Consider the following 27,465-nt stretch of genomic DNA (forward strand, 5'->3'; position numbering starts at 1 on the left):
ACATGATCCAGTTAGCTATAGTGCTTTTAGCCACCTTTTTGCCCTTATTCCGACCGAAGGGTTGGATGAAGAGGTTATGATCAATACGCCAAGGCACCATCAGTTTAGATAGTGTAACACCGTCCTGCGAACATCCAGAGAATGGAAGACTTCCTCCCCTGGAGTTTGAGGATGCTGACAGGAGGAAGGAAGAACGATGGATTGGGAGCGCTGGAAATCCAAAACTACCTTGGGAAGGAAGAAAGGGTCCAGTCGAAAGACAATGCTGTCATCTCTGATGGTCAAATATGGTTCCCGGATGGATAATGCTTGAAGCTCCCCAACTCTCCGAGCAGAAGTAATTGCAACATGAAATGCAGCCTTGTGAGAAAGAGAGAGTATATTACAGGATGACAGAGGTTCATAAGGAGCCCGAGAAAGTCCAGTAAGGACCACATTAAAGTCCCAGGAAGGTGTGAGAACCCTCTGTCGAGGACAAATCCTGGTAGCAGACACCATAAAGTGAGAATCCAGCGATGACTTGCCAGATCCGTATTGAAGACGGAAATGAGGGCTGAAACTTGCACCTTCAATGTGCTGGGTTTAAGGCCCAAGTCCAATCCATTCTGGAGGAAGTCTAGAATTTGCGCTATGTTAGGAAGGAGTAGGTCAGAAGGATGAGCACCACACCAGGAGGAGACTCTTATCCAGATTTATTGTAAATACTGTTAGTAACAGGTTTACGTTTTCTTGCAGAGTAGCCACGACCTTATCAGAAAGGCCCTGGGCCCTTAGCACCTGGGCCTCAGAAGCCAAGCAGCCAACTTGAGCTTTTGAGGATCCGGGTGGAATAGCGGACCCTAAGATAGCAAGCTAGGGTCTGGACTCAGGAGGATCGGGCCATCAACTTTGAGAGCCATGATCAAGCCGTACCAACTCTTCTTCAGCCAGAGAGGAGCTACTAGGATACTTGGGACTCCGTCCTCCCTGATCTTTCGCAGGGCTCTTGACAGAAGAGGGATAGGTGGGACGGCATAGGCGAGACGAAAGGACCAGATGTGGCAGAAGGCGTCCACCAGAGAGCAGAACACTGCTTGATCCAGGCTCCACTCCCTTGTGTGAACATACTGACGACTTAGAATGTCTGTCTGAAGGTTCAAGGACCCCTTTAGGTGGACCACAGAGAGGGACAGCAGGAACTTCTCTGCCCAGGGGAAAATCCGGGATAATAACCTCAGGGCGCCGGATCTTGTACTGCCCTGATAGTGGAGATACGCCGCCATGGTGACATTGTCCGAATAGACCAAAACGTCAGAGACCTTGAGATCTTGAGCTGACAGGAGGGCTTCCCAGACCGCCCTCAGTTTCCGGTAGTTGGAGGACTGGAAGTTGATGTAATGACTCCAGACTCCTTGAAATGGGGTGTTGGCAACCATAGCCCTCACCCCCGCTGGCTGGCATCTGTTGTCAGAGTAATGAGAGGCGTCTGTGTCCATGCAACCCCAACTACCGGGTTGCTGGGCTTCTACCACCAGAGAAGAGACGAGGTGACACTCCCCGACAGGCGACATCTTTTGTTCAGGGAGGAAGGGAGTCTGTCCCAATGTGACAGGATATGATCCTGAAGACAACGAGAGTGGGCCTGGGTCCACATGACAGATGGAATGCAGAATATCATTGATCTCAGAGCCGACATAGGTGATCAAACAGTGGAAGATTCTTGCTGATGAAGAGCCGATATTTTGGATAGAAGGGTCAACCTGTGGTCCTCTGGGAAAAAGGATGCCCGCCTGTCAGAGTCTAACAGCACCCTGAGAAATCGTTGTGTGGGGGAGGGCTGTAGCTGAGACTTCTTGAAATTGGGGATCCAGCCCAAAGACTTTTCCACATGGCTCCTGAGGGTGTGGGTGGAGGGAGCAATGAGAAGGAGGTCATCCAGATATGGCACCAGACAGATACCCTGAACCCTTAGGAAGGCAACTATTTCGGCCATGATCTTTGAGAACACCCATGGGGTTGAGTAGATCCTGAAGGGGAGCACATTGAACTGCAAGTGAAGGACTTCCCCCTTCTGCAAAATTGCAAATTTGAGGTACTTCCTGTGCTGAGGATGAATGGGCACATGTAAGTAGGCGTCCTTCAAGCCGATTGTAGCCATCTGGTGATGTCGCTCTATCAATGGAATTGCCGATTTTACAGACTCCATCTTGAAACGACGGTATCAAACCCTTTGGTTGAGACATTTCAGGTTGATAATACGGAAGTCTCCAGACGGCTTCCTGACGAGGAAGAGGTGGGAGTAGTGGCCCACACCTACCTCCTGACTTGGAACCGGGGAGATGACTTTGGAATTAATTAACTCCTGTAATTTTGAATACAGGAGATCCTGGGAACCCTGTGATGACAGGGCAGTGACTCGGAGACCTGGTGGAGGGGGAGAGAGGAATTCTACCAGAAGACCTTCTCAAATGACTTTCAGTACCCACTGGCAGTTGGTGATGGTCCGCTATTGGGGAAGAAAATCCGATAGATGCCCCCCCCCCACCAGAACCGAGTCACTGTTTGTCATGCTGCTGCTGGGAAGGGATGAGGATATTCTTTCCTCTACGCTTGGGGTAGCTGCACCGACTAGACTTCCCATTCCCCTTGAGCTGGAAGGTCTGAGGCACCGAGGGACGAAAGGGCCATTTGCTGGGGGGTTTCTGCTCCAGAGGGGCCTTCCGATCAGTCAAATTATCCAGACTGTCATCTAGCGCTGGCCCAAACACCAAGTCCACTTTAAAGGATAGAGAGCAGAGTCTCATTTTGCAAGTGGAGTCTCCTATACACGCCTTCAGCCACAAGGCACGTCTGGCAGAGCTGGACAACACCGAGGTCCTGGCCGCCAGGCAGACTGACTCCACAGACGTGTCTGCCAGGAAACTGGTAGCCTTCCTGAGAAAGGAAAGTGAATCCAGCAGATCATACCTAATGGTCACCTTGGAAATATGTGCTTCAAACTGGTCAAGCCACTTGAGAAGGGACCTAGAGACACAAGTGGAGGCAATATTTGCCTGAATGGTGGAAGAGGATGCCTCCCAAGATTTTTTCATAAGGCTCTCGATCTTGCGGTCCATCTGGTCCCTGAGCTGGAAAGTATCCCCAAAGGGGAGCGCCGTCTTCTTAGCCACACGTGCTACCTGCACATCCCCCCTTGGGACTTTCCAGTGAGTCTCATTGTTCTCTAGGGGAAACCTGCGGCTGAGGTTGCTCCTGAACCGTTTCTCAGGAAATTCCTATTAGGCTCATTAAAAATTAAATTAGGCTCAAGATGTTAGCGTGGACCGGAAACCCAACTTGTTTTGTCATTTTCAGGCTGGCGTACATTTCATCCTGAACCGAATGAAGGGAGTGGGACTGCTCCTCTTCCAAGCCCATAGTGCTCCAAACTGCCCCAATGAGATCTCCCAAATCATCAGAGGAGAATAGGAAAGATCGCTCAGATCTCCCGGAGGGCAAGGCCTTATCAGGTCCATCAGAAACTGAATCAAGGGCCTCCTCCTGATCAGACGAGGCTGTTTGGATCAGCAGTAGGGATCGAGGCTAGTGCAGCTTCTATTTCCTGCTTCATCATGGACCATAACTCATCTACCAGAGAAGGCTGTTCAGCTGTAATAATCTGGTCCGTACACTGCTGGCAGAGCTTCTTATCCCAATTTGAAGGGAGTTTCTTTGCGCAGACTGAGCATTTTTTTAATTTTCTCCGACTTCCTAGGGGCAGGCTTGTCTTTCTAAGGGAAAACAGATAAGGAAGCAGTCAGTATAAGCCTGCATCCAGGCAGGAGGGACCCCTCCCCTTCAAACTTACTATGGCAGGGGGAGCACTGGGTTCTGTAGATGCAGGGAAATGCATGTCAGCCAGACCAACCGCGGTTCAGATGCCTTCAGGACAGCTTTTTATGTAGAAAAACCTTCCCCCCCAGTGATCGTCACATATTCCCCGCCTCCTGCCACGGTCCCGGACAGGCCGCCATTATCATTGGTGTGTCCAATACGCCATCCATGTCAGCCGGAAGTGCCCCAGCCGGGGAAGCGTGTGACTAGGAAGTCCCATTCCCCGGCAACACTTCCAGGCCATGCAGGATAGTGCGCGTACAGGAGGCAGCCGGTGAGCCCACATCGCCACAGAGGGGATCTGGAAGGCTGGAGCGGCGATCCCCCACCAAGGTGAGGGAAGCAGCAGAAGGAGGAGTAGAGAGCCCGATAACCACTGCCCAGCTGTAAGGTAAAAAAAAAAAAAAAATATACGCTCCAGTTCGTCGGCCATTACACCATAGGAAAAGAAAAAACCTCTCCATGCCCCATGGGGACAGGAAAGATACTGGATAATGGGAGGTGGGAGGGTTCTTTTAACCTCTCTTGTACTTCCTGTCCCTATTAGGCCCTGTGCGCACATTGCGTTTTTACCCGTGGGTTTTTTGCGTTTTTGCCGCAGAAATTTCTTGAGAAAATGTTTGTAACCTTTCTGCAGACATTCCCCAAAAAAACCTATGGAAAAAAAAATAGCTGTGCACAGACTGCGTTTTTTTTGTCTCAAGAACTTTCTTTCTGCAGAATTTCTTGAGAAAATGAATGAGCATGTTACTTTTTTTTCTGGAGGTACCTGTGTTTTTTTCAATAGATAATGGTAAAAAAAACACAGGGACCAACCTGTGGAAAAAAACCACAGGGACCAACCTGCAGAAAAAAAAACGCATCAAAATCGCGTAAAATATGCAGTAAAAACGCATGCGTTATTGGTGCGGGTTTTTTTAACGCAAGTGTGCTAATCTTTCAGACTCTCAACAAATTTCTTGAGAAAAATCCTTTTTCTAGTGCGCACAGGGCCTTAGGGCGTGGAAAGGCAACCTCCTATGATGTTGTGAAAGGGACTAGAGAATATATTGGTTTATTTATTGATTAATTAATTTATGTAACCCTTAATAAATGTCATTTAATGTCATTTATTTTATTCAAGTATGGTGTCTTATTTCATAAGTAGGCCTTGTGCTGTCATGCAAGTTTGTGCGTGTTGTGTAAATTTCTTTCAAGGTTTGGTTTGAGGCAATACAGTGTACAAAACGACGTTATTGCTGAAAAGCACATTGAGGTGGGATGTAGAAAATGGGTTTCCAAAAGCGGAAAATCTTAAATTACTCACCGGTAATGATTTTTTCCAGAAGCCACGACAGCGCCACCAGAGAGATAGGTTCGCCCATCTTAGGACAGGAAACCCACTGAAATAAAAGGGCGGCATCTCTCTACCGCATCAGTTTGGTTACAGAGCATAGAGAGGAATACCAGAAACACAATAAATCAAATAAACACCATACCATCACCTACACCAAATGAAATGAAAATCTGTCGGACAGTAGATACCAATAAGCCGAAGGGTGATAAGTAAGGAAGTGGTGGGAAGCAGTGGCGTTGTCGTGGTTTCTGGAAAAAATCATTACCAGTGAGTAATTTAAGATTTTTCCCTTCACGACGACAGCGCCACCAGAGAGATTCTGAAGACAACAACCTTAGGGAGGGACCATAGCCTCTAGAACCCTTCTACCAAAGGTCAGATCCACTGTGGCCGACAAGTTTAAACGGTAGTGCTGAAAAATGGTCGTAGGAGAAGACCAGGTAGCCGCCTTACATATGAGATCCAAGGGGACATCAGCTCTCTCGGCCCACCGCTCTGGTAGAATAAGCTGTGATACCTTGCGGGATGGGTCTATTCTGGGCAACATAAGCTGCCTTAATCGCCTCCCTGACCAATCTAGCTATTGAACCCTTGGAAGCGGAACACCCCCGTCTAGAACCCTGAAAACACAGGAATAGAGACTGACTTTTCCACCAGGGCCTAGTGACCTCAATGTACTGTCTTAAGGCCCTAGACACATCCAAGGTATGTAATCGTTCCTCCTTAGGATTCATAGGGGCTGGACAGAAAAAAGGACAATTTCCTGAGATTTATGAAAAGACCTAGCTACCTTGTGTAAATAGGCAGGGTCAGTCCGCAGGAGTACTCGGTCATCAAAAAACTGCATATGGGGGGGGGTTTACCGAGATGGCCTGAAGGCCGCTGACTCGTCTAGCTGATGTCAGGGCCACTAACAGAGCAACTTTAAATGTCAGGAATTTAATAGAAGCACCAGTCAGGGGCTCAAACGGGGGCCCTGTCAGTCCAGAACCAGATGGAGATCCCATGGAGGAAACAGTAAACAGGTGATGTAATGATTAATGACCCCATGAAGGTCGAATGAAATTGCAGCTTGAACCCATCTCTAACAACTCCACGGATCCAATCACTGGATGAGATCTGACACCCAGCGGGGAAAAAGGAGGAGAGACGACCTCCTACCTGGATGGAAACATCACCGAGCCGGCTTCTTACCCTCGGTAGAAGGGCCGAAGGAGAAGCCTGAGCGCTTCTTCTTGCTGTCTCTCCACCCCTCCTGGGATGAGGGTTGCTTCTTCCTGGAGAACCGTTTCCTTCGGAAGCTGCGCTGCCTAAAGGAAATAGAGGAAAAGGTAGGAAACCCTTTCTTTTTGTCACCAGCTTTCTCCAGGATGTCATCAAGTGGTTTACTGAAAAGGTAGTCCCCTTCGCAAGGCATGGCAAAAAGCTTTGACTTTGTGTGTGAGTCGCATGGCCGCCCTTTCAACCAGAGCGACCTTCTTGCCGAGTTTCCCAGAGCTGCCGACTTAGCAGATAACCTCAGAGTATCTGCTGACGCATCAGCCAGGAAGGCCGCCGCTACTTTCGCTCTAGGAATAGCCGCAAGAAGTTGATCACGAGGGGCTTCCTCCTTAGTCTGATCCTCCAGTTGCTGGATCCAGACCATCAGGGATCGGGCTACGCAGGTACCAGCGACAGCTGGCCGGAGTGCTCCCACAGATGTTTTCCAAGCTGGGCGAAGATAGGTGTCTGCTTTCTGGTCCAACGGATCTTTCAAAGACCCCATGTCTTCAAATGGGAGGGAGGTTAGTTTCGCCATCTTAGCCACGGCTACATCAATTTTAGGACAATGGTCCCACAGACAGGAATCTTCCTCCTGGAAAGGATACTTTTTTACTTTTTCCGTAACAGGGACGGAGGATAAGCTCTCCTATCAGGCTTGTCCCACTGGTCTTTAATCAGTCTTTTCACTTTGTCGTGAACTGAAAAGGCACGTCGTCTCTTACGTTCAAGGCAGACGTCTCCCCTGATTCTCGTTCCTGCAGGACAGATCTGCCTGACATGGCAGGAACAGCTGGAAAAGCAAACCCGTTAAGAGATTCTCGAAGTTCCGCTCGGATGACATCCTTTAGGCTGCTAGCGAGATCTGGTGCCTCCTCCGCAACAGTCTTCTGAATGCAAGTTCCACATAACCTCTTCTGGTAGTCAGAAGGCAATGAGGCTCTGCACAAGGGACATTCCTTATGCTTGGTCTTGGCTGACTTCTTACTAGGCTTATCTGGTTCAGGTGAACGAGGGGTCCTCGGAACTCCAGCAGGCGGTAGACTTTTGTGTAGGACGACCCCAACTAGAACCAGTTACACCACTCCTTGACGCAGCAACAGCTTCAGTGACTGCTTTTTGTGCTCCCCATGCTGCTCGCTCTCTTCATGCTCGCAGGATGCGTTTTGTGATTCCTCCATCAAAGCTAGAGGATCAGCAGACTAGAGCAACCTGGGACCAGCTGAGCCAGCGATTTATCCCTCTGCAGAAGTTAGCGGTGGGCAGTGTCCTCTTACTGCCCACCGCACATGCAGAGGCAACGCTTAGTTGTGACGTCACCTCCAGCTAATTTCCTGAAGTGGGAGGAAGCTGCTGCCTCGCGTACCACCTGCTGGGACAGCCGCCGGGAAGGAAGCGGTGGCTCTGGCAGGAACAGCCACCTGGCGCCGAACCAGGAACGCTTGGCTATGCACAGGTACGCTTACCTTAATCATTGCCACACGTACCACCTGCTGGGACAGCCGCAGAGCAGGGACACAAGGCCGGGGAGGAAGCTGCGGCTCTGGCAGGCACAGCCGCCAGGCGCCAAAACCAGCTTGTATCAAGTGCTTGCCCCATCTCGTACCCTCACCGGGAAAAAAAACCCCTCAAGAACGCATCCAGGGCTGAGGCCATGGAGCCGTGCAATTCTCCAGCTGCACACAGCCCTAGGACCTGTCGCCTTCACTATGGCAGTACCACAGCACTTCTGGTTCTCCTATTCTGAGACAGGAAACCGAAACTGATGTGGTAGAGAGATGCCCCCCTTTTATTTCAGTGGGGTTCCTGTCCTAAGATGGATGTACCTCTCTCTGGTGGTGCTGTCGTGAAGGTAAAAAAAAAGTGCATATTTTATAGGAAGATTAGAGAGATCTTACAGTAACTGGGAAGTAACAGGTTTCCACATTTCTCACCACCCACAGTCATGGAAAGACTGAATAAGTCACAGTAAAAATATAGAAGGTAAAAATGTAGACACTGGTAAGGCATGGACCAAATGCATATTTTCTTTTCTAAACAGGTCTATATAAGATTTTTGGGTTTAGCTCCTAGAACATTATTTCCCCTAGCTACATCAGCAGGATAGTGACCAGGGATGTACAATTTTTATATAATTGACTAAATAGTGTGATAAACAGGTGTATTCTCCAATTCCAGATCCTAAACCAGAGTCAGTAGCACAAGGTCTCAAGCCAGGACACTGATTAATCCTAAAAAGACATGCAAGAAAGAGCCACGAGTCAAGACTAGGTGGGCTGATCCAGCATCTAACCACAGCAACATTACAATCTCTTCAGATTGGGGCTGATCTAGGGGAAATAACCAATAGAAGGGAAACATGCTTACAGAAACCCTATGCAAACAAGGGCTCATGGTGGGAGAAACCTTCTCCGCCCTGAACTAAATTAGTTTAAGTGGGCAATTTTCATGGGTAACACACAGACCTGTATAACTGGTATTGTCTTGCATATTGGTATTTGTAGCCATAAAAGTGCAACTCTGTACTACATAAAGATGATCAGATCCACACGTAAGGAAAATCTGACTAGACGTTCTTTGACTAGGATACAGAAACAAGACAAGAGATCCTTAAGTGCTGTGATACCATATTTTTCGCTTTATAAGACACACCCCCAAATTTGGTGAAGGAAAGGAGAATTTATTTTTTTTTAATGTTAAATGGGGTCCATCTTATGCCAGTGTCCGTCTAACATCATATAGGGTATATGTCCCTCATCCTAAAATTAATCTGGATATGGCCCCCTTATATTGAATATAGCCTCCTTGTGCTGGGACATATCCCCCTGTGCTGCCCATGGCCCCTATAGATGGTACACCTTCCCTGTGCTTGATATGCCCCCCATGCTGCTGCCCATAAAACGAAACACTTTCCTTACCTTCTCAGCGCTGTCCCTCGTGTATCCCACCTCGCAGTTGAGCTCCGGCTTCCTCTACTTCCTGGTTCTTGCTGCCGGTAATGTGATCGGCGCGGCAGAGTGATCTCTCTGCATGTCTTATCACAGACCGCAGCAGCAGGAGACCGGAGATCAGCGCTGGAGGTAAGTAAAGCTTTTTTTTATTTTACTATGGGCAGCAGCATGGGGGCCCATCTCTAACACAGGGGGGGGGGGAATAATGTGCGATCAAAGGAGGGCGCAGGCAGATCTAATATGCCCCAGCCCCTCAGTGTGATGCAGTTTCAGCACCACACTGCTGATGGACAGCAGCTGTGCATATTATATGTGCAGGAGATCAAACGCTGCCGCCCACAGCTGTCACCTTCCCCCAGGACTGCTCAAGAGCAGACCCTGCAGTATATTATATATTTATATGTACACCCCCATATATTTGGTTTTTAAGACTCACCCCCTATTTTCCCCCCAAAATTTGGGGGAACAATAGTTGTCTTATAAAGCGAAAAATACGGTAATTAAGGGTATCTAGGTAATTAAAGCAGGTAGGAGAGTCCTGAGGATGTGGGTAGCGTACTTCTATATACACCTCCTGATATGGCCATAATTAGTCACAAAAGGATTGTAAGAGAATACAACTTATTTTGTATTCTATAGACTACATCTTGTAGTATAACTAAATAAGGTCATAGGATTCAGTTTACACTGATGGCCTGTGAAGTTTCACATTTCTACACACCCCTGCAGCTCTAATTGGTGCATGGTAATTTTTGTGTGATGTTCTATATAAGCTGGTCACATGGAGGTAATAAAACCATACCTTTAGTACACCTCATTTGGCTGTGCTGCGTTGCTCTCCAAGCACTTGTAAAACAAATGTTATTAATTTGGAGTTCCAATGGCATAGAAGTAAAGGATTTCTCACTGCACCAATCACTGCAGCAATAATGCACCTCAACACCTATGCTGCAAGGCAAGGTCCTCAAGGTTCCAGGCCACACCACCAGACAATTAATGCAATGAGGGCCACCATACAGACCCAAAACCCATGAAAGTAGCTGGACTACTCTTTCCACAAGCTCCAGTTTAGGGACCCACCCAGGGGGTTCACTGATGTAGCACTGGGTTTCATACAGTCTGATAAGAAACTCATGTTCATGTGCAGAGATTTTGGCCTAGCAGCAATAGACTAAATATGACTGGATGTCTGGTCCATGTCTTTCTAAACCTTTGGCATAATGAAGAGAACACTGCCTGCACCAGTGTGGACAATACAGATCACTTCAGTTAATGCCTACATAGCACAGGGATCTACTGTATATTTTATAAGACATACTGGACTGTAAGACATACCTAGGTTTTAGAGGTGGAAAGTAGGGAGGGGTCATGATGCACTGTTATACTAGGAAGGGGCTACATTACTCCATATGATTGCAACCAGTAATTAAAGTGCTATATTGTTGGATTCAGGTCCTCAGCTGTTTTTTGCTACATCTGAGATTAACATGATTAATGCAGATTCCCTTTAAATATGGTGCTGAACCTGCCCTGCACCCATATTGAGAGCGGTGCTGCTGCGAGGAAAAACAAAAAAAAACAAACAGAAAACAAGAACTAAAACCACTCCTGAGGGGGAATAATGTCAGGCATAGGGGTGGAAACAGCACTGCTTCAGTCACCGCTCCATCTATAGTAAGTGATGGCTGTAACTGCAACAAATGGTCCCTGCATTAGAGCCAGCTTTCAGATTCTCCCATTACAGAAATTGTAGCTGGTGATTGTGAAGTTCTATGAAGCACTGCCAATGGGGTCTTAGAAGAACTTGCATTGTCAGTGTGCCTCTAGCTCCTCCCTTCAAAAGAGGTGAATTCTAAAGATTCCATGGAGTAATCTGGAAGTTTAAAGCTTGCCTTCAGACCACAGATTTTACCCATCAACTATGGTTGTGAAGTTTATACACATCTGACAGACAAGTCAATGCAGTATTTTATTAACATACAAAAGTGCATTAAAACAGTTACATACTGGGGGGTTATACATTAGTGATACTGGTTACAGTTAAGCTGGATTTGTGAAGACAAAAATAAAGACCAAGACAAGGGTCAGTGACCACCAACCCCCTTCACATCTTCCATGGTCTGTTGCCAGATACTGGCCCTCTGATTAAGGGGGAAAGCAAGGAGATGGAAAACAAATGACAAGTCAGTGATGTTTGACAGTTCAGGTGGGGTTTTTTTACTTTTTGTCTGAGCCTCCATCATCAATTTCTTCCTCCTTATCTTGGCTACCAGCCAGTTCTGGAGTGAAGTTACCTACCAGCCAATTTAGTGGAGTGTTATTTATAAAGTAGGTTATCATCTCATCCATACCATCCTTTATTTGTGTAATCTTGTCCTTAGTGGCGGTTAAGAGGCTGTCAGACATGTCTCTGAAGGAAGCGGCAGAGTGGACGTTTTGATAGATATCTGCAGCCATGGCACTAATACTTTGAGCCTTGTTCTGAAGGTTTTGCTGAAGACCTTGGACACTGGAGACCAGAGACAGACATGTGCTTTGCAGGTGATTAGCAAGATGCCGGGCAATAGCCAGTGTGCGGGATTCAATTTCCTGTAAGGAGAAGAAATGTTATGTTTCCAGTACACAGATGATGCCTAGCATAAGACTCAAGGGAGTGTCATTACCTCTGCACCCTCAGTTTCTCCACCAGCATCTTCTCTGGAGCCTTTTGTCCACTCCACCCACTTGTTGTATATGTTCTCTTGAGCATCATGGATCTTCTGATTTGCATTATTTATGTTCTTTCTTGCATATTCAATCTGAAAAGTTGTATATAAGCAGGTGAGGTTATATGCACTACATTTGGCTTATTCAGGTACCCTGAAATATCCTCAATATCAGAGCCAGAACCAAGACTATTATGCTTGTCAGGCAAGTGTTTGTCAAATTTCAGAAATCAATAGCACTCATGAAAATAAGCAATGTTGTAATATCTTAGACCACGGGTGGGCAATTCATTTTCCCATGGGGGCCACATGAGAAATTGGGATGGTTTTTGAGGGTCAGACTAATGATTAACTCTGATAGAAAAAACAAAAACACACACCCAGTATAATACAGGTGTATATAGGGGTGAAGTATTATACTACACCCCTATAAAACTACACCACTACACCCGCCCCCCATATACCACACCTGTAAAACTACATTCTCATATCCTACACCACAAATATTTGTCAACAGTTATCCCCCCCTCCCCCCATTGTCCCCACAGGTTACTAATAACCACTCACCTCTTTTTGTCCCCTCCTCAGGCACCTCCGTACAAGCCCCCCGCTGAGCAGCTTCTTTCACATGCCCAGGCTGCGCCGATGCTGTACTCCTAGGAGCCGCTGCTTCTCTCCGTACAGGCCCCGCCGCTTCAGCTTCTCATGCCGGGCGGGAACTTTTCAACTGACACACGCACGCCGTACTGATGATATCAGGGCGCGTGCGTGTCATAGAAAAGTGTCGGGCAGGGTACAGAGGAGAGATTCCTGCGTTCCACTCTTACACAGTGTAGCGCTGCAGGATCTGTCCTGTTCCCTGCCCAGCACGCAGCATGTGATGAGGGCAATCTGACCACAGGCCTCCCGGAGCCTGTAGCTCTGGACAACAGGTCAGATTGCCCTCATCACTGACCGGCAAGCAAGGACGCCCTGAACCATTATCAAATTTCATAGTGTTAAAAACAAAAACCATATTCAGTGAGGAATTTCCCATTACAGAGGGGATCTCCTTAGGAACAACTGCAATCTCTTAAGCTGATCTGCAAGATTCAGCCAGACAGCATTCATATGAAAGCCAACCTATACACTGAAAATTTAGGACTGGTTTTTGGTTACATTTTAGTGCAAGATCTCTAATCTGCAAAGTTTTCCAGATAAGAATCAATTTGTTAAACTCAAGAAGTGTCAAATTACAAGTAAAAACAAACCACACGGCACCTTTTAGCAGAGAAAGGCAAGTGTGAATAGATACAAGCTGCTGTGTGTATAAGTGGGGCAATTCAAAAGATGCAAGAGTAGAGGCCTTTAATATTTGCACCATCCTTTTATGAATCACCCCTTGTACAGAATACAGAAGCACTGGTGGAGAGGGTTTTAATTGAGACTTCCCTACATTAGGCTGATAGCAATGCTTAGTCAAAGGTTTCAATAAATGCTGAATCCCATTTAAAAGGGGAGGGATGCCCACAGTAAACATTAAATCTTGGAACGTTAAATTCTGCAATTGGATAATAAACCTGCACTGAAACCTTATAGGTGCGCTGTTGCAATATTCTGTAGTGGCGGTCTTCTAATGTAGAGCTGCTTTACTGGGTGGGAGAAGCACAAGTCACTGAGTGCACAGACTAAACAGACCAGAGGAGAGTTTCTACCTCAGTCCTGAGCTTGGCCATCATGGACATTGTCACCTCTCCAGTTCTGAGATCCTCAGACTGGTAAGAAGTTATTAGATGTTCAGAAAGCAGCATCTACAAGACCCAGCTGTTGTCAGTTATGGGCACCTTGCACCTCTCCCACTGCCCCAGGGCTGAGAGCTGTGGTCTGTGCAGACCATGAACTGGAACACTCTGCAATGGTTAGACATAGCCATGATTGGATGATACACCACAATTGAGATACCACAGGATCATTTTAAAACATTCAATTGGCCCTTATGCCAAGATCTGTTGATTCAAGTGTACTTTTGTAGGACAAGTACATTAAACCATTTGTAGACATTTAATCTGAGGCATTTGATTGGCTCTAGGTTGTACCAGAAAAGGTCACCTTGTGGCTGATGGGCTACCATGAATATGTTAGTGTACCAAGTACACACATTTTATGATTCTATTCCATGTAGCAGCAATGGAGCCTAACCTTAATGTAGATGATTTCAGTACATTTGAATTACATGTACTAACCAGGTCAATGGTGTTCTGGAGCTGAGCAATGGCTTCCTGACTCCTGCATTTGGCATCCTTCACCCTGGTCAGGGCCTGTTGATAAGCACGCCTGCGGGCCTTAGTAGAGAGGGATCCCAGGCGCACGTAGTAGCCAGGCTTATCTTGGGACAGCTCAATGCCTTGTGTTTCAGCTGTGTCCTTCGCTATAAAGAAATTTGTAATGCCCAGATATTAACAGCTTAGCTGGATGAACAAAATGCAGAAACATTAAGATTGTGGTGAGAGAAGCAGCATGAAGCTGAGGCAGCCTCCTGTGATCTCACTGCATTTCTGGTGATGTCTAAAATGTGATATTAGCCAAATCTAGGGCATTTTAGTTGGGAAGTTGGTTAAATTGGCAGTGACAGACCAGCCTTTCAAAAGGTCACAAGAAAGGCTGTGCCCATTTATAAAAATGGAAATTACCCTTTAGTCAGGCTAGTTTTTTTGGACTGAAACCAACAAATCTCACGTACCCTGTCCACAAAGGTAGGCAAGTTTCCCAGGCTGGGTCACCATTGGCTTGCTAGGTTTTGCTTACCTAGCTCTTCATCTGTTTGTGGCAGGTATTGTTCCAGAAGACATTCAGACCTAGTTAGTGCAGAGTCCACACGGTCGCTTATGATCTGCACTACACGGCTTCCCAGAACAGTATTAATGCTGCCATTTACAACAGCCTTAGTCATCTCCACACTCTCCTGCACAGCTCCCTTGGTTTTATCCACTACTCCTGTGATACTATGGATAACAGCATCTCTGGCACCAACAACTGCTTCTGAGGCATTAGCCACAACCTAAAATGTACAAGATGACACCTCTAAAATGACAGTAGGTAAAGTTTAAGGGGGGGGGGGGTGTTGTCCACTAAGACTGCCCCTTTGCCCCTGTAAAAATAAGCCTATACCCCATTGGTGAAGTTGCAGAGATGTCAAAAGCCACATTCCCAGGGCCATGACATGTGGGACCCGCGACCAATAAGCACCCAGTGGCTCCCCAACTGGACATTTCAGCAGGATGTGAGTGCTGTGCTGACTTCCTGCTCAAAAATGTCCAAAGGTGGGGAGAAGGAAGCCAGTGGGTCATCATGAGGAGCCTGGAGAAGAGTATAGGCACATTTATTTATGTGAGCAAACAAGGGGACTGAGATGGGGGTTGTTTAAGTAGTGGACACCTTCTTTAAGGCTCTACATGACTTCAGTAGCTTACCTTTTCAGAAGACTGATACAGAATAGGCAACCTTTCTTCAATTTTATCAAGTCCAACGCAGGCAATATTGTTTGCCAGAGCAACTGGGAAGGGAGAGGGGAAAAGAACAAAGTTACATCTACATATTGATGACAGCAGAGTTCTGGCAAATACTGGCAAGGTGCTATGCATACTTCTGATGCTAGGAGAGAATGGACTGTAGGTTACAAGATACAGCCCTTCCATGATACAGGCCTTGTTTATGTTTCTAGTGTGAAGAATAAAGGTGAGTGAATCAGGCAAATTTGGAATTTGTGTGGCATCTCCTGGGAAATATGCCGAGAAGATATTCTATTTGAATTTAGGCGATGTACACATGCTGAATCTGGGTGGTGACCAAAAAAAAAAAAAAAAGCCTGTGAGTACAAAATGCAAACTGGGGTTCAAAAATAGAAATAAAAGTGAGTATGCTATACTTACCAAGTCACTGGTGTGGCTGTAACTGCTCCCGTGGCCTCATTCACTTCTGGGGCTACTCATAACCTTCATTTACATATGCACTGCTTCCCCTGCCCACTGGTGTGGTTGCAGTCAGAAACCCCCCCCCCCCTCCACTTAGTGACTGACACTTTCAGTTACTGACCAGGTCTATTGCACAGTAAAAACATAGGGTCCCCCTAGCACAGAAAACTTATGGCTACAACCTTTAGCCATGTGCTTATCTTTGCTGTGTTTCGAAATAGAAAGAACTGCTTTTAAAATAAAAACCCAACACATGTGCAGTCCCTCCCAATTTTGATACCCAAGAGCCCAGCAGCTAGGGGCTGGTATGCTCAGGCTGGGGAGAGTCATGCTTATTGGGCTCTGCCCAGGCTACAAATCCTACAGCTGCCCAGGATAGCTGACACTTCACCTGTCTCTTCCTGATTGCCCCGAGAGGGCAGTTGGGGTAATTGGGAGGGGGTGTAGTGAGTGTCAGCTCACAGCTGCCACTAAGACTTAAATTAGTAATGGGAGGCATCTGACACCCCCCCCCCCCCTCCTACATTACTAATCTGTAAGTGAGAAGAAATAAAAACCAAAGAGCTTTGGGTGGTTAACTTTACCTCAGGTTACTTCAGTGATCTCACCTGAGTTAATTGAGGTCTGGTTACCTGCGGTCACAGGTGGAAGGCAGTGGGAACCTCCAGCTGTAGCTGCGGTTAACCAGAGTGACGTCACAACTGATCGCGTGGCTCACTCAAGCCTGGCTAAAACTCAGTGGGCAGTCATGTTCCATGACTGCACACCAACTTGAGATTAAATTGCCCCTCCCCACCTCCAGTGTTTTTCCTGTCCCTTCAGGAGCCAGTTGCATGACAGGTGCTCCTAGCGTGAAGCAAATTTATCCTTTGGAATTTAAGCAGATTCAAGGATCACAGTCTCAGCCTTCTTGTCATGTGACCCAGGGACACCACCTCTTTAAGAAAGGTCCCTCAGCCTTCAATTGCTATGAGAACGGGCTCGGGGGAATCTCCACCCTCCTTTCTCCCTGCCAAGCAGTCCGGTGCTAACAAGTGAATGAGGTCCCTCTGCCATCAGAGCACCATCTTTAATGATGTGGTATCATGGGCAGGACTACCACTTTCCATAGAGGGCTCTTGGCATTGGAAAATAAAATAGCGAAGACTGAGAGGGGGGGTGGGGGGTCACTTCTTGATAAGCCTAATAATTTAGACCAAACTTAAAACTACACCTTAAAGTGTTCATTATTCAGTGATCTGTTAATCACTTATTAAAAACGTGAAATATAAGATACATATGCTACTTGGCCAAGCTCAAATGGACTGATGCAGTATGTGCGGCACAACAAACATACCATACATACTATCATCTTATGGTTGGACAGAGCCCCAAATTTCTCATAAAGGAGTCCCCTTCTGGAGAAATAATTGGATTTATTGTAATGGGACAAAATTGTAAAACCAAACCTTTTATAGTAGCTCAGGATCTCACTATTCACATTAAATGGGTCCCATCAAAGAAAAAGGAATGGTCTTACTGTAATTAACTGGGTACAAAATATAAGCTGAGGCTTCTTCTTGGTTATCACAATTTGACTTATACCAAATGCAGCCTTTTATATTGCTTGATCAATATGCATCCTAATATCCTAATCTATGCCCTGTCAGGAACAGAAATACAGACAGGATGCAGAGCATCTATTTAAGAAGACTTCCCCTGATGAGTAGTTATAATGAAACACGTTGGGTGGATGCATCTTGATCAAGCAATATAAAGAAAGGCTGCATTTGGCATGTATTAATCAAATTGTGATAATACAAGAGGATGCCTCATCTGGTGGCAGAGAGCGCCATAGTCTACCTCAGGCTCACAAGAAAATCCAGGGTCTCCCTGCTCTCAAATGGAGAATCACTGGGATTAGAAGAGACCCTTGTTCCTCTAGATGTCCCCTGGTCACCATTGAAGGCTGTGTATATCTCTACACTAGTGACAATTATACGCTAATGGAGTATAGTCCATTCAGAATTCCTGCTGATGTTTCCCACAAGTGTGTGCATACAGGAGCGTGCACATGGGACCTGGAGAGCGAGTGCCGTAACTGACAGTAACAAGCCCCCACTGTTAGTGACAGCTGTTAAGACAGAGCTGTCACCGTGTACATGTCAGTCTGTAGGCATGGACCCCAACTTATGCTGTATGTCATAGGGGTGTTGCCAACCGCGGAGGCTGCCGCTGCTGAATTGTCACAAAGGAAGGCTACCAACCATATAGCAATACATTGTGAAGATTAGCTCAGGTAGGCATAGGCAAGGTCACAGGACGATACAGTATCTCCATAAAAAATCCCAGCCGGTTATGAAAAACCTGTCATAAACGGCAAACAGACATAACAGGCCTCTCCTGGCTTACAGCAAAAAACAGCACAACCACATACCGTGGGCTTCCAGTCCGATATGGTCTCTATTGGAAGTGTGGCGCCTGTACACACTGGCTCCTGCCAGGGAACAAAACTTGCTGTGGCTCCTTCCAAGAACCCAGAGACACTCTGCAGACTCCTGTCTGTCCCTCCACTCCAGGAGAGCTTTGGTCCAGTAGCCACAGCACTAACTAGCCTAGCTTGCACACTACTTCCAGCCTAAACCCAGACTGAATTCCAGAGCCCCGTGTTCAGCCTCCACACAGGCTGATACATCCAGAGCTCCCTGCTCTGTTCTCACTCTGCAGAACACACACACTGAGTCTCCTAATCAGACTGGACACACCCACAGGAGGAGGTCTGATTCTCCACACCTGCACAGCACACTGGGCTTATTAAAGGGAACCTGGCCCTTTATATGCAGAAATAAGCCTTTGTGGAACTACAAGTCCCATAGCAACCTCTTCAGTGTAATATCGCAGCGACCTTCACTGCGACATATAGCGACCATTTACCATATTGGTGGTCGCTACCTCACAACATATGCACATTTGTAACTCGCATGCAGCAATCCATAGATCGAAGCAGAGACCTTGCCATCTATGCCCCACACAAGGAGTCTCCGACACTCGGCCCGCAGGCCATATCTGCTCTCTGCACAGGGAACACTCCGTATGGAGTTTAGGAGCTACCTAATGATGCAGATGACATTCACGAAGATCACTCACCACAGGAAATCAAGGGTACTGGTCCTGGAGGCTTCGTCAGAACACCCACAGGTCCGGCAGAAGTCGTGGAGCCACAAGATGATTTGCCCTTCTGGCTATTGAGGCTGGGCAGGTCTGTTTCACTTAGAACGGTGACTGTTCATATGGCTATGCTGCTGGCGCTCCAGAGAGTGCTGCCGCCTTTCTGAAGCCATCCTGGGATGTAGGCATGAGCACCCGTGCTGCTCCTCTACCTTCCGGTCCCATAAAAGGTGCGCCCCTCCCCCCCCCCGTTTCAATGCGCCCAGCGGTGTCCAGACGGCAGGCACCTGCCCTGAAACACCACCGCTGCTGCATGGGCGCTGCCATCCCCTTCAGTAGACGTCACGCAAGCACGCCTCCAGTACCCTGCATGCCCTGTGCGCGTCCCAGAGTGCGCCACATTCGGAAATCCTAGGCAGCAGGGGAGCGCAAGGGTGGGGTGGGGGGGGGGGGGGGAGGGAAGTGGCGGTCCTGAACCCCTGATAGGCACTGCCGCAACCCCCCCCCCCGGACACCAGGTTCCCCAAGGGCTGGTGGACGGCGCAGGACTCACCCTGCTTTTCCGGACACCGGACAGGGCTGGGTAATTACAGCTTCTGTACTTCAAACTTCTTACTTCAACCGCCGTATTCCAGAACAAGGTCTCCCATCAAGGACAGGAAACCAACTGACGAAGGGGAGAGGTACTGCCCTTTTATTTCAGAATGGTTTCCTGTCCTCGCTGGGCGGATCCCTCTCTCACGTGGTGCTGTCATGGTTGAGGGGAAAAGAAGGCATATTCAAAATAGGTAATGAGTGGCTTGGAAGTGAATGAGTGACTGTGGGAGCTTACAGCTGCACCAGTGACAAGGCAAGTATAAAGATTTGCTCCTACCCCTTTGTGCCAGATTCTGGTCCCAATAGACTAGGAAAAGGCAACTGGCCAGATCCAGGCATCAATCACTGGCCACCGAGTCGGCAGGGGATTGATCTGCAAGTCCTCCCATCACTAATTAGAAACTCTGCTACAAAATGCAAAGAAACATGCAGCTTCTGTAGTCATCACAATAATGCAATAGAAAAAACTGCAAATATAGCCACAGTAAGAATGAAGTCTCAGACCATACTGGGGAAGGAAATGCATGCAATATTGGTACCAAAACTGTGGTAAAATAATGCAGTGTGAGCATGTAGCCTTAATGTCTTGAACCCACAATGCTCCACTATCCAGACCCTCATCTCTGGACAATTGCAGCAGGAAATCCCATTTCTGTGAAAGGCTCAGGGTTACTAGAAGCAGTGAGGATTGGAAAGTAGACTATTCCTCTGCACCATAAAAGGCTGAAAAAAGACAAAAACACCAAACAACCCACAAGTCTGCATTCTGGAAAATACAGATTTGTACGTTTCAGTACTCCACTTGCAGATGAATTTGCTGATCTTCAGGACAAGTTGCCTTGCAACAACCCACCAAGCATTCGGTGTGCAGATTACCACAGAATTACATGTTTGACAGTGACCACCATCAAGACGCTAAACCTACTTTGAGGCTCGAGTTTCTGCAGGATTGGCATGGCGCTGGTGATGGCCACAGAAGTGATGCTCTTCACACTTTTCTCTGCGACGTCACATACAGACTTCAGGTAGGGATGGTTGTCTTTAGTGGTCACGTAGGTGGAGGACACCATGTCATATGTAGAGCTCACAAATGGGAGGTTTATCAACCTTACCACCACATTCTACACAAGAAAAAAAGAACAACAAATCACTTGTACAGTCTGGTAATTCCATTCAAAATAAATTTCATTAAAATTAATTCTTCCATGAACTAGATTAAATCCCCAGGGTCAGACTAATCAGTTTAGTCACCATTTTACAACAACATGGCATGCTGCAATGATCACTGGATCCTAAAGATGCACCTAGGAAAAGGCATTACTTCTATAGCAATAAATGCTTACCAATAACAATCTTACCCAATTTCCATTGCCGCATCCATCCCCTCCTCAAGAATAAAACCTCTAAGGCTACATGCGCACGCTGCTTCTTTTTCGTGTTCACAAACTGCAGCCAAAACTGCACCTTGTCAGAGAGAGCCTGGAAATGTCACAAAAAATGTAGGTGCTTTTTTGGTGCATTTTTGCTGCTTTTTTGGTGCGTTTTTGGCTGCAGTTTTGTCAACAATTGTTTCATGAATTTTTCAGTTCAAACAAGCCCATAAAGCTTGTTGAATTGGAAAAAAAAAAAATTAGAAATAAATGATTAAAAAAAACGGCGTGCGGTCCCCCCCAATTTTAATGCCAGCCAGATAAAGCCATACGGCTGAAGGCTGGTATTCTCAGGATGGGGAGCCCCACGTTATGGGGAGCCCCCCAGCCTAACAATATCAGTCAGCAGCCGCCCAGAATTGCCGCATACATTATATGTGACAGTTCTGGGGCTGTACCCGGCTCTTCCCGATTTACTCTGGTGCGTTGGCAAATCGGGGTAATAAGGAGTTATTGGCAGCCCATAGCTGCCAATAAGTCCTAGATTAATCATGTCAGGCGTCTATGAGACACCCTCCATGATTAATCTGTAAATTACAGTAAATAAACACACACACCCGAAAAATCCTTTATTAGAAATAAAAAACACAAACACATTCCCTCATTACCAGTTTATTAACCCCGACAAAGCCCTCCATGTCCGGCGTAATCCAGCATGCTCCAGCGTCGCTTCCAGCAGTGCTGCATGGAGGTGACCGGAGCAGCAGCAGACACCGCCACTCCTGTCACCTCCATGCAGCTAATGAAGACAGCCGCGCGATCAGCTGAGCTGTCACCGAGGTTACCCGCGGCCACCGCCGAATCCAGCGGTGGCCGCGAGTAACCTCTGACAGCACAGCTGATCGCGCGGCAGGAGCGTGGAGCCCGCCGGCGGCAGGAGCGTGGAGCCCGCCGGCGGCAGGAGCGTGGAGCCCGCCGGCGGCAGGAGCGTGGAGCCCGCCGGCGGCAGGAGCGTGGAGCCCGCCGGCGGCAGGAGCGTGGAGCCCGCCGGCGGCAGGAGCGTGGAGCCCGCCGGCGGCAGGAGCGTGGAGCCCGCCGGCGGCAGGAGCGTGGAGCCCGCCGGCGGCAGGAGCGTGGAGCCCGCCGGCGGCAGGAGCGTGGAGCCCGCCGGCGGCAGGAGCGTGGAGCCCGCCGGCGGCAGGAGCGTGGAGCCCGCCGGCGGCAGGAGCGTGGAGCCCGCCGGCGGCAGGAGCGTGGAGCCCGCCGGCGGCAGGAGCGTGGAGCCCGCCGGCGGCAGGAGCGTGGAGCCCGCCGGCGGCAGGAGCGTGGAGCCCGCCGGCGGCAGGAGCGTGGAGCCCGCCGGCGGCAGGAGCGTGGAGCCCGCCGGCGGCAGGAGCGTGGAGCCCGCCGGCGGCAGGAGCGTGGAGCCCGCCGGCGGCAGGAGCGTGGAGCCCGCCGGCGGCAGGAGCGTGGAGCCCGCCGGCGGCAGGAGCGTGGAGCCCGGGACTTTTAGCGGCGGCGGTGAGAGGGGTCCATCATCTCCCCTGTGCGGGGACCGCGGTACTTCGGGGAACACAGGGAGGACGGGACTACCAGCGGCGGCAGCAGCAAGAGGGAAAAATCAATGTTTTCAGCTGCCAATGTCCATCCCCCTCTCGCTGCCGCTGCTGATAGTCCCCGTCCTCCACATCATCTCCCCTGGGGACAGCGGTACTTCGGGGAACACGTGGAGGACGGGACGGGACCACTTGCCTGACCTCACTTCCTGACAAATCACCTGCGTTTTTGCTAGCAAAAACGCAGGTAAAAGGCAGGTAAAATGCACCACTTTTGATTAGCATGCATTTTTCCTGCGTTTTTGATGTCCTCATTGATTTCAATGGGTGACAAATGTTGACAAAAACGCAGGAAGAATGAAAATGGTGCATTTTTTTTGTCACAAACTTTGAAAAAAAAAAACGCTGACAAATAAACTGCAATGTGCGCATGACAAATCTGACTTCTCAGAGACTTTGCTGGGAAGTCAGATGTCAGAAAGTTCTGCTGACAAAACTGCAGCAAAAAAGCAGGAAAAAAAAGCAGCGTGCGCATGTAGCCTAATTATGCTGGATCACAGGAGTGCGGGACCTGGAGGCCACTAACAGGGTAAAGCATATGGACTGAAGGTAACAGATCAGACAGGTTTGGGGAGAGGGGGAACCATCTCTTGGGATTGTGCACTGGATGTCACAGCCAGGTTCCCATGATACCAAGTGACCACTGATGAATCCACTGCCAGATTACTGAACTGTGGACAGCAGTCTGATCATTGGAGTTCACACTGGGGATTGCTGTGCAGCCGTGTCCTGCAATCAGACAGGGTTCAACTGAGGGCTGCCTGCTGCTCAATTAACTGAGTTGAACCATTGCTGGATTGCAGGACAAAGCACCAGAGCAGTCCGGTCATGGGACTACATCAGGATGAGTTGTGTTACATCTAATGAATGTGCCATGTCTGGGTTGGCTGCAGGTTAGTATTTTTAGGCTGTTATGGGGCAATATCCACAGACCTTCTGAAACTGAATAACCAGCAGTCAGCTTTACCATGGATTGGTTAGAAAAAAAAGAATATAAAAAGAAATACAGCACTTTTTTTAATTTAAATAAATTGGGTGGATCTTTATTTTTCATAAACAGCCACAGTAAGGCTGCTTTCACACTACGTCTTTTTAACATGCGTCCTGAAATTATTCCCCCCCCCCCCCCCGCAAAAACAGATCCAGTGCAAATATGTTTTCACTTCAGTGCATTTGCAATGGACTCGCGTCCACATGCATTTGCGTGCGTTATAGTGAGGATCCAGCGACTTGCAGTTTAACTTTTTTCAAAAACGCTACTTGTAGCATTTTTGAGCTGCGTCCAAATACTGCAAATCGCTGGATCCTGACTAAACAGCACGCAAACGCATGTGAACGCTGGCATGCTGATACAGGATCCTGCTTGAGCATGCCCAGAAACCAGCCTGGCGTGATCAGTCCCTCTCTCCCCCTCCCCCCTCCTTAGAGCGGTGGACGCTCGTAACCAAGATAAATATCCGGTAACCAAGCAAAGCGCTTCTTAGTTACCCGATGTTAACCTTGGTTACAGCTTACTGCAGTTGTCAGATGCCGGCTCCTAGTCCATCACATTCAGTTCCCCTCACTCCCGATCACATGACTTCAATGCCCGCCCATAAACTTCAAGTGACAGGATCCTGGAAAATAACATGCGTTTTTCTTTGCAAAAACAGGATCCGCTTTCACACCAAAAAAACGTTTGAGGCATGTTAGAAAAACAGTGTGAAAGCAGCCTAAAGCAGACCCCTGGAGGCTGCAGCTAGTTTTACCCCTGCTGGTGATCAAAAATATGGCAAAACCACATGCCATTCATTAAGTTATTTTACACTACCATACAATAAATCAGATACTAAAAGAGGGGGGGGCATATCTAGCAGTCTGCAGACACTGGCACACAGTGGGCAGGGGAAAAGTGAATATTCATGAAGCTTAATGAGCAGGCCAGGAGAAGTGTGACTGCAGTGTAATCTTCCAGGAAATATGTATAAGGCTGTGCCCACGTTTGTGCGCTCTGCACTGCAACGTCCGCTTCAGAGCGCAGCTGAAAAGCTCCGTTCTGAAACTTTGCCGACTGCAGAATTCGTGCGCTCTGGATGCTGCCTCTCCCTATAGACAGAATGGAGACAGCATGCAAAGCGCACAAAAGTAGTGACATGTTGCTTTTTAGAACGCAGTGATTTGGCAGCATGCAAATCGCTGCGTTCTAAAACGCAACGTGGGCATGGATTATGCACAAAGATTGCATGTGTCCTGCATCCCCTGCACAGTTACGCTGCAGTGCAGAACGCAGCGTAACTGCATGCAATACGCACACGTGGGCACACTGCTCTTAACCCCTTAGCAGCCACCTAGCCCTTACTCCAACCATTTTACAGCACAGAAAGTCTTATCCCCATTTACGTCTATGGGGTTTGTTGTCTTGGGTCAGGTTTCGTTTCCAGATATAACTTCTCATTCCATATTAGACAAACCCAAATGTGCATGGGTCTGCTCATCTCTATTAAACAATTAATCAGCATGTAGGCAACTAGAGATGTGCTGTCAATCATAATACGCAGATAATGGTTTATCAGACACTTCTAAATATGTCATGAAGACCACCTTGTCTAAATGGGCCATTAGAGAAAAGTGGAGAAATCCAGACTTCAAAACCAACTAATCTGTTTACATGCCCATGCAGCTTTCAGAGACAAATCCAGAAGACCCCTCACATTAGGAGTCTGTCCATTTCTAAATAAGCCTCACTTTCATATGCAAATGAGGCTGAAGGGTTATGGTAGCCTTCATGCCTTTACCATTCCAGCTCTATTCCTCACCCAGCACCACCTCTTGCTAGAATGAGCCTCTATGCTGGGTAACCTCAGGCAATGGAGCTCTCAATGAAGTAGTAAGCGGTGGCACAGAGCTGGAGTGACAGGTGTCCGATCCACAACTTCATTTGCACATGAATTAAAAACACTGATTTCTCAAAGACTGGCCATGTAAAGGTTGTGCTGAGCTTGATTTCTGGAATCTACATGCACATTACGGGGGTGAGAGCCTGCTGACAGATCCCTTTACATGCATCACATATGCATTAGATCATCTCTGAAAATAAAGAATTCAGGACCCTCACTAAGGGGTTAAAGCTGATGAGCCGCACTCACTGCAGCACCTGCTCAATGCCAGCACTGACCACAGCACAGACTGCAGGTATAGGAAGACACCCATAGGAGCACAGCCATTTCCATCAGTGATCAGATCATGTACTGCTCTACAGCTCCACACAGCGCTACAGAACAGTCCTGGCCATAATCCTCACATGGAAGCACCAACACCTGGAGACCTGCACCAAACCCGACCTGAGGTGGGCACTGCCAGCAGATCCTGTGCACCTGGGGCACTACACAGCCTGGCACCAGCAGATGGCAGATACCAGAGAGCCTCCCACAGGGCATATACCAGGGGCACTGAGGAGCCACCTACTGCTGCACTAATAGTGAGGGGCTCAGACCCCACAGTAAGGGGCAGACTATAAGCTCCACTACATCTGCTCCCTCCATGCCCAATATATACCAGGGTGGAAACATTACCTGCTGCTGCTGCTGCTCCACTGTCTCAGCCATGTTGCTAGGAAAATACCTACAAAAAGTAAAGCACACGGTCATCGCCGAGAAAGAGCAAACACCACCAGAGATCTCTCCTCTAATCCCAGCACGGGCTGAAGCCGCCACCCACCTGCTCACTACAGCCACTGCCTGCCAGAGAGGAATGAGTCAATGAGCGCTCCTCGGGCGTCTGCGCTCTTATAGGCGATAACCACGCCCACCTGACTATGCGCGGTCTCCGGAGGCTCCCTGCAGTCAGCTGACTGGTGACGTCACAGTCTGCTCTCCTGACTGAGGGCGGCTGTGCGCGGCGTGCAGGGGTCACGGTGTGACTGACAGTTGTGTGGTGAGGCCGGTAACGGGGGCGTGTTATGTGCTGGAGGAGCCTGTACACACGGCAGTTATTGTGGGGATAGTGGGAGTGGGGTCTGGCAGGGCCGGCTCCAGGTTTTTGTGGGCCCTGGGCGAAAGAATCTCAGTGGGCCCCATCCACACATAGACATGCACAGATACATACACATACAGGCATACGTACACATATTTAGGCTCTGTGCGCACTGGGAAATGGAATTTTCTTGTGAAAATTCCGCATGTCCTCAAAGATTACCGCACCCGCTGTAAAAAACCGCGGGAAACCGCATCCGAAAACCGCATGCGGTTTGCCGCGGTTTTACCGCGGTATTATTCGCGGTTTTGCCGCGTGCGGGTTGGGATGTGCTTTATTGCATTCAATGCAATAAAGCACATTGAAGGAAAAAAAAAAAAAGTCCTTTAATTCTGAGATAGTAGATAGACAGAAGAATAGATAGAGGGATAGACAGACAGATAGATAGAGGGATAGATAGACAGATAGATAGAGGGATAGATAGATAGACAGACAGATAGATAGAGGGATAGATAGATAGACAGACAGATAGATAGAGGGATAGATAGATAGACAGACAGATAGATAGAGGGATAGATAGATAGACAGACAGATAGATAGAGGGATAGATAGATAGACAGACAGATAGATAGAGGGATAGATAGATAGAAGGATAGATAGAAGAGGAATATATGTGCTCAGTATTATATCCAAAGGTTGTCTTTTCAAAATTGACTGCTACAGGGCTACC

At 48.0% G+C, this 27,465-nt stretch overlaps 1 protein-coding gene across 1 annotated transcript; it reads right to left on the reverse strand.

The window, feature by feature from the left end:
* Positions 1 to 11,422: 11,422 nt before the first annotated feature.
* Positions 11,423 to 26,529, reverse strand: LOC142296056 (perilipin-2-like). Its single transcript, XM_075339269.1, has 8 exons — positions 26,481 to 26,529; positions 26,336 to 26,384; positions 20,724 to 20,919; positions 15,554 to 15,636; positions 14,889 to 15,141; positions 14,327 to 14,511; positions 12,063 to 12,197; positions 11,423 to 11,988 (listed from the first exon to the last, which is right to left on the reverse strand). The coding sequence occupies exons 2-8, from the start codon at positions 26,366 to 26,368 to the stop codon at positions 11,617 to 11,619; spliced, it is 1,257 nt and encodes a 418-aa protein (XP_075195384.1). The 5' UTR covers positions 26,369 to 26,384; positions 26,481 to 26,529; the 3' UTR covers positions 11,423 to 11,616.
* Positions 26,530 to 27,465: the final 936 nt, after the last annotated feature.

The sequence above is a fragment of the Anomaloglossus baeobatrachus genome, chromosome 1, assembly GCF_048569485.1.
Source record: "Anomaloglossus baeobatrachus isolate aAnoBae1 chromosome 1, aAnoBae1.hap1, whole genome shotgun sequence".
Lineage (NCBI taxonomy): Eukaryota > Metazoa > Chordata > Amphibia > Anura > Aromobatidae > Anomaloglossus > Anomaloglossus baeobatrachus.

What these genes read in the sequence shown, in the direction of transcription:
- LOC142296056 (XM_075339269.1), bottom strand. Translation starts at nt 26,368, where the DNA reads ATGGCTGAGACAGTGGAGCAGCAGCAGCAGCAG. An exon ending in GCAGAAACTCGAGCCTCAAA is followed by an intron (nt 15,637 to 20,723) that starts GTAGGTTTAGCG and finishes CTCCCTTCCCAG; the next exon opens with TTGCTCTGGCAAACAATATT. An exon ending in TGTATCAGTCTTCTGAAAAG is followed by an intron (nt 15,142 to 15,553) that starts GTAAGCTACTGA and finishes TGTACATTTTAG; the next exon opens with GTTGTGGCTAATGCCTCAGA.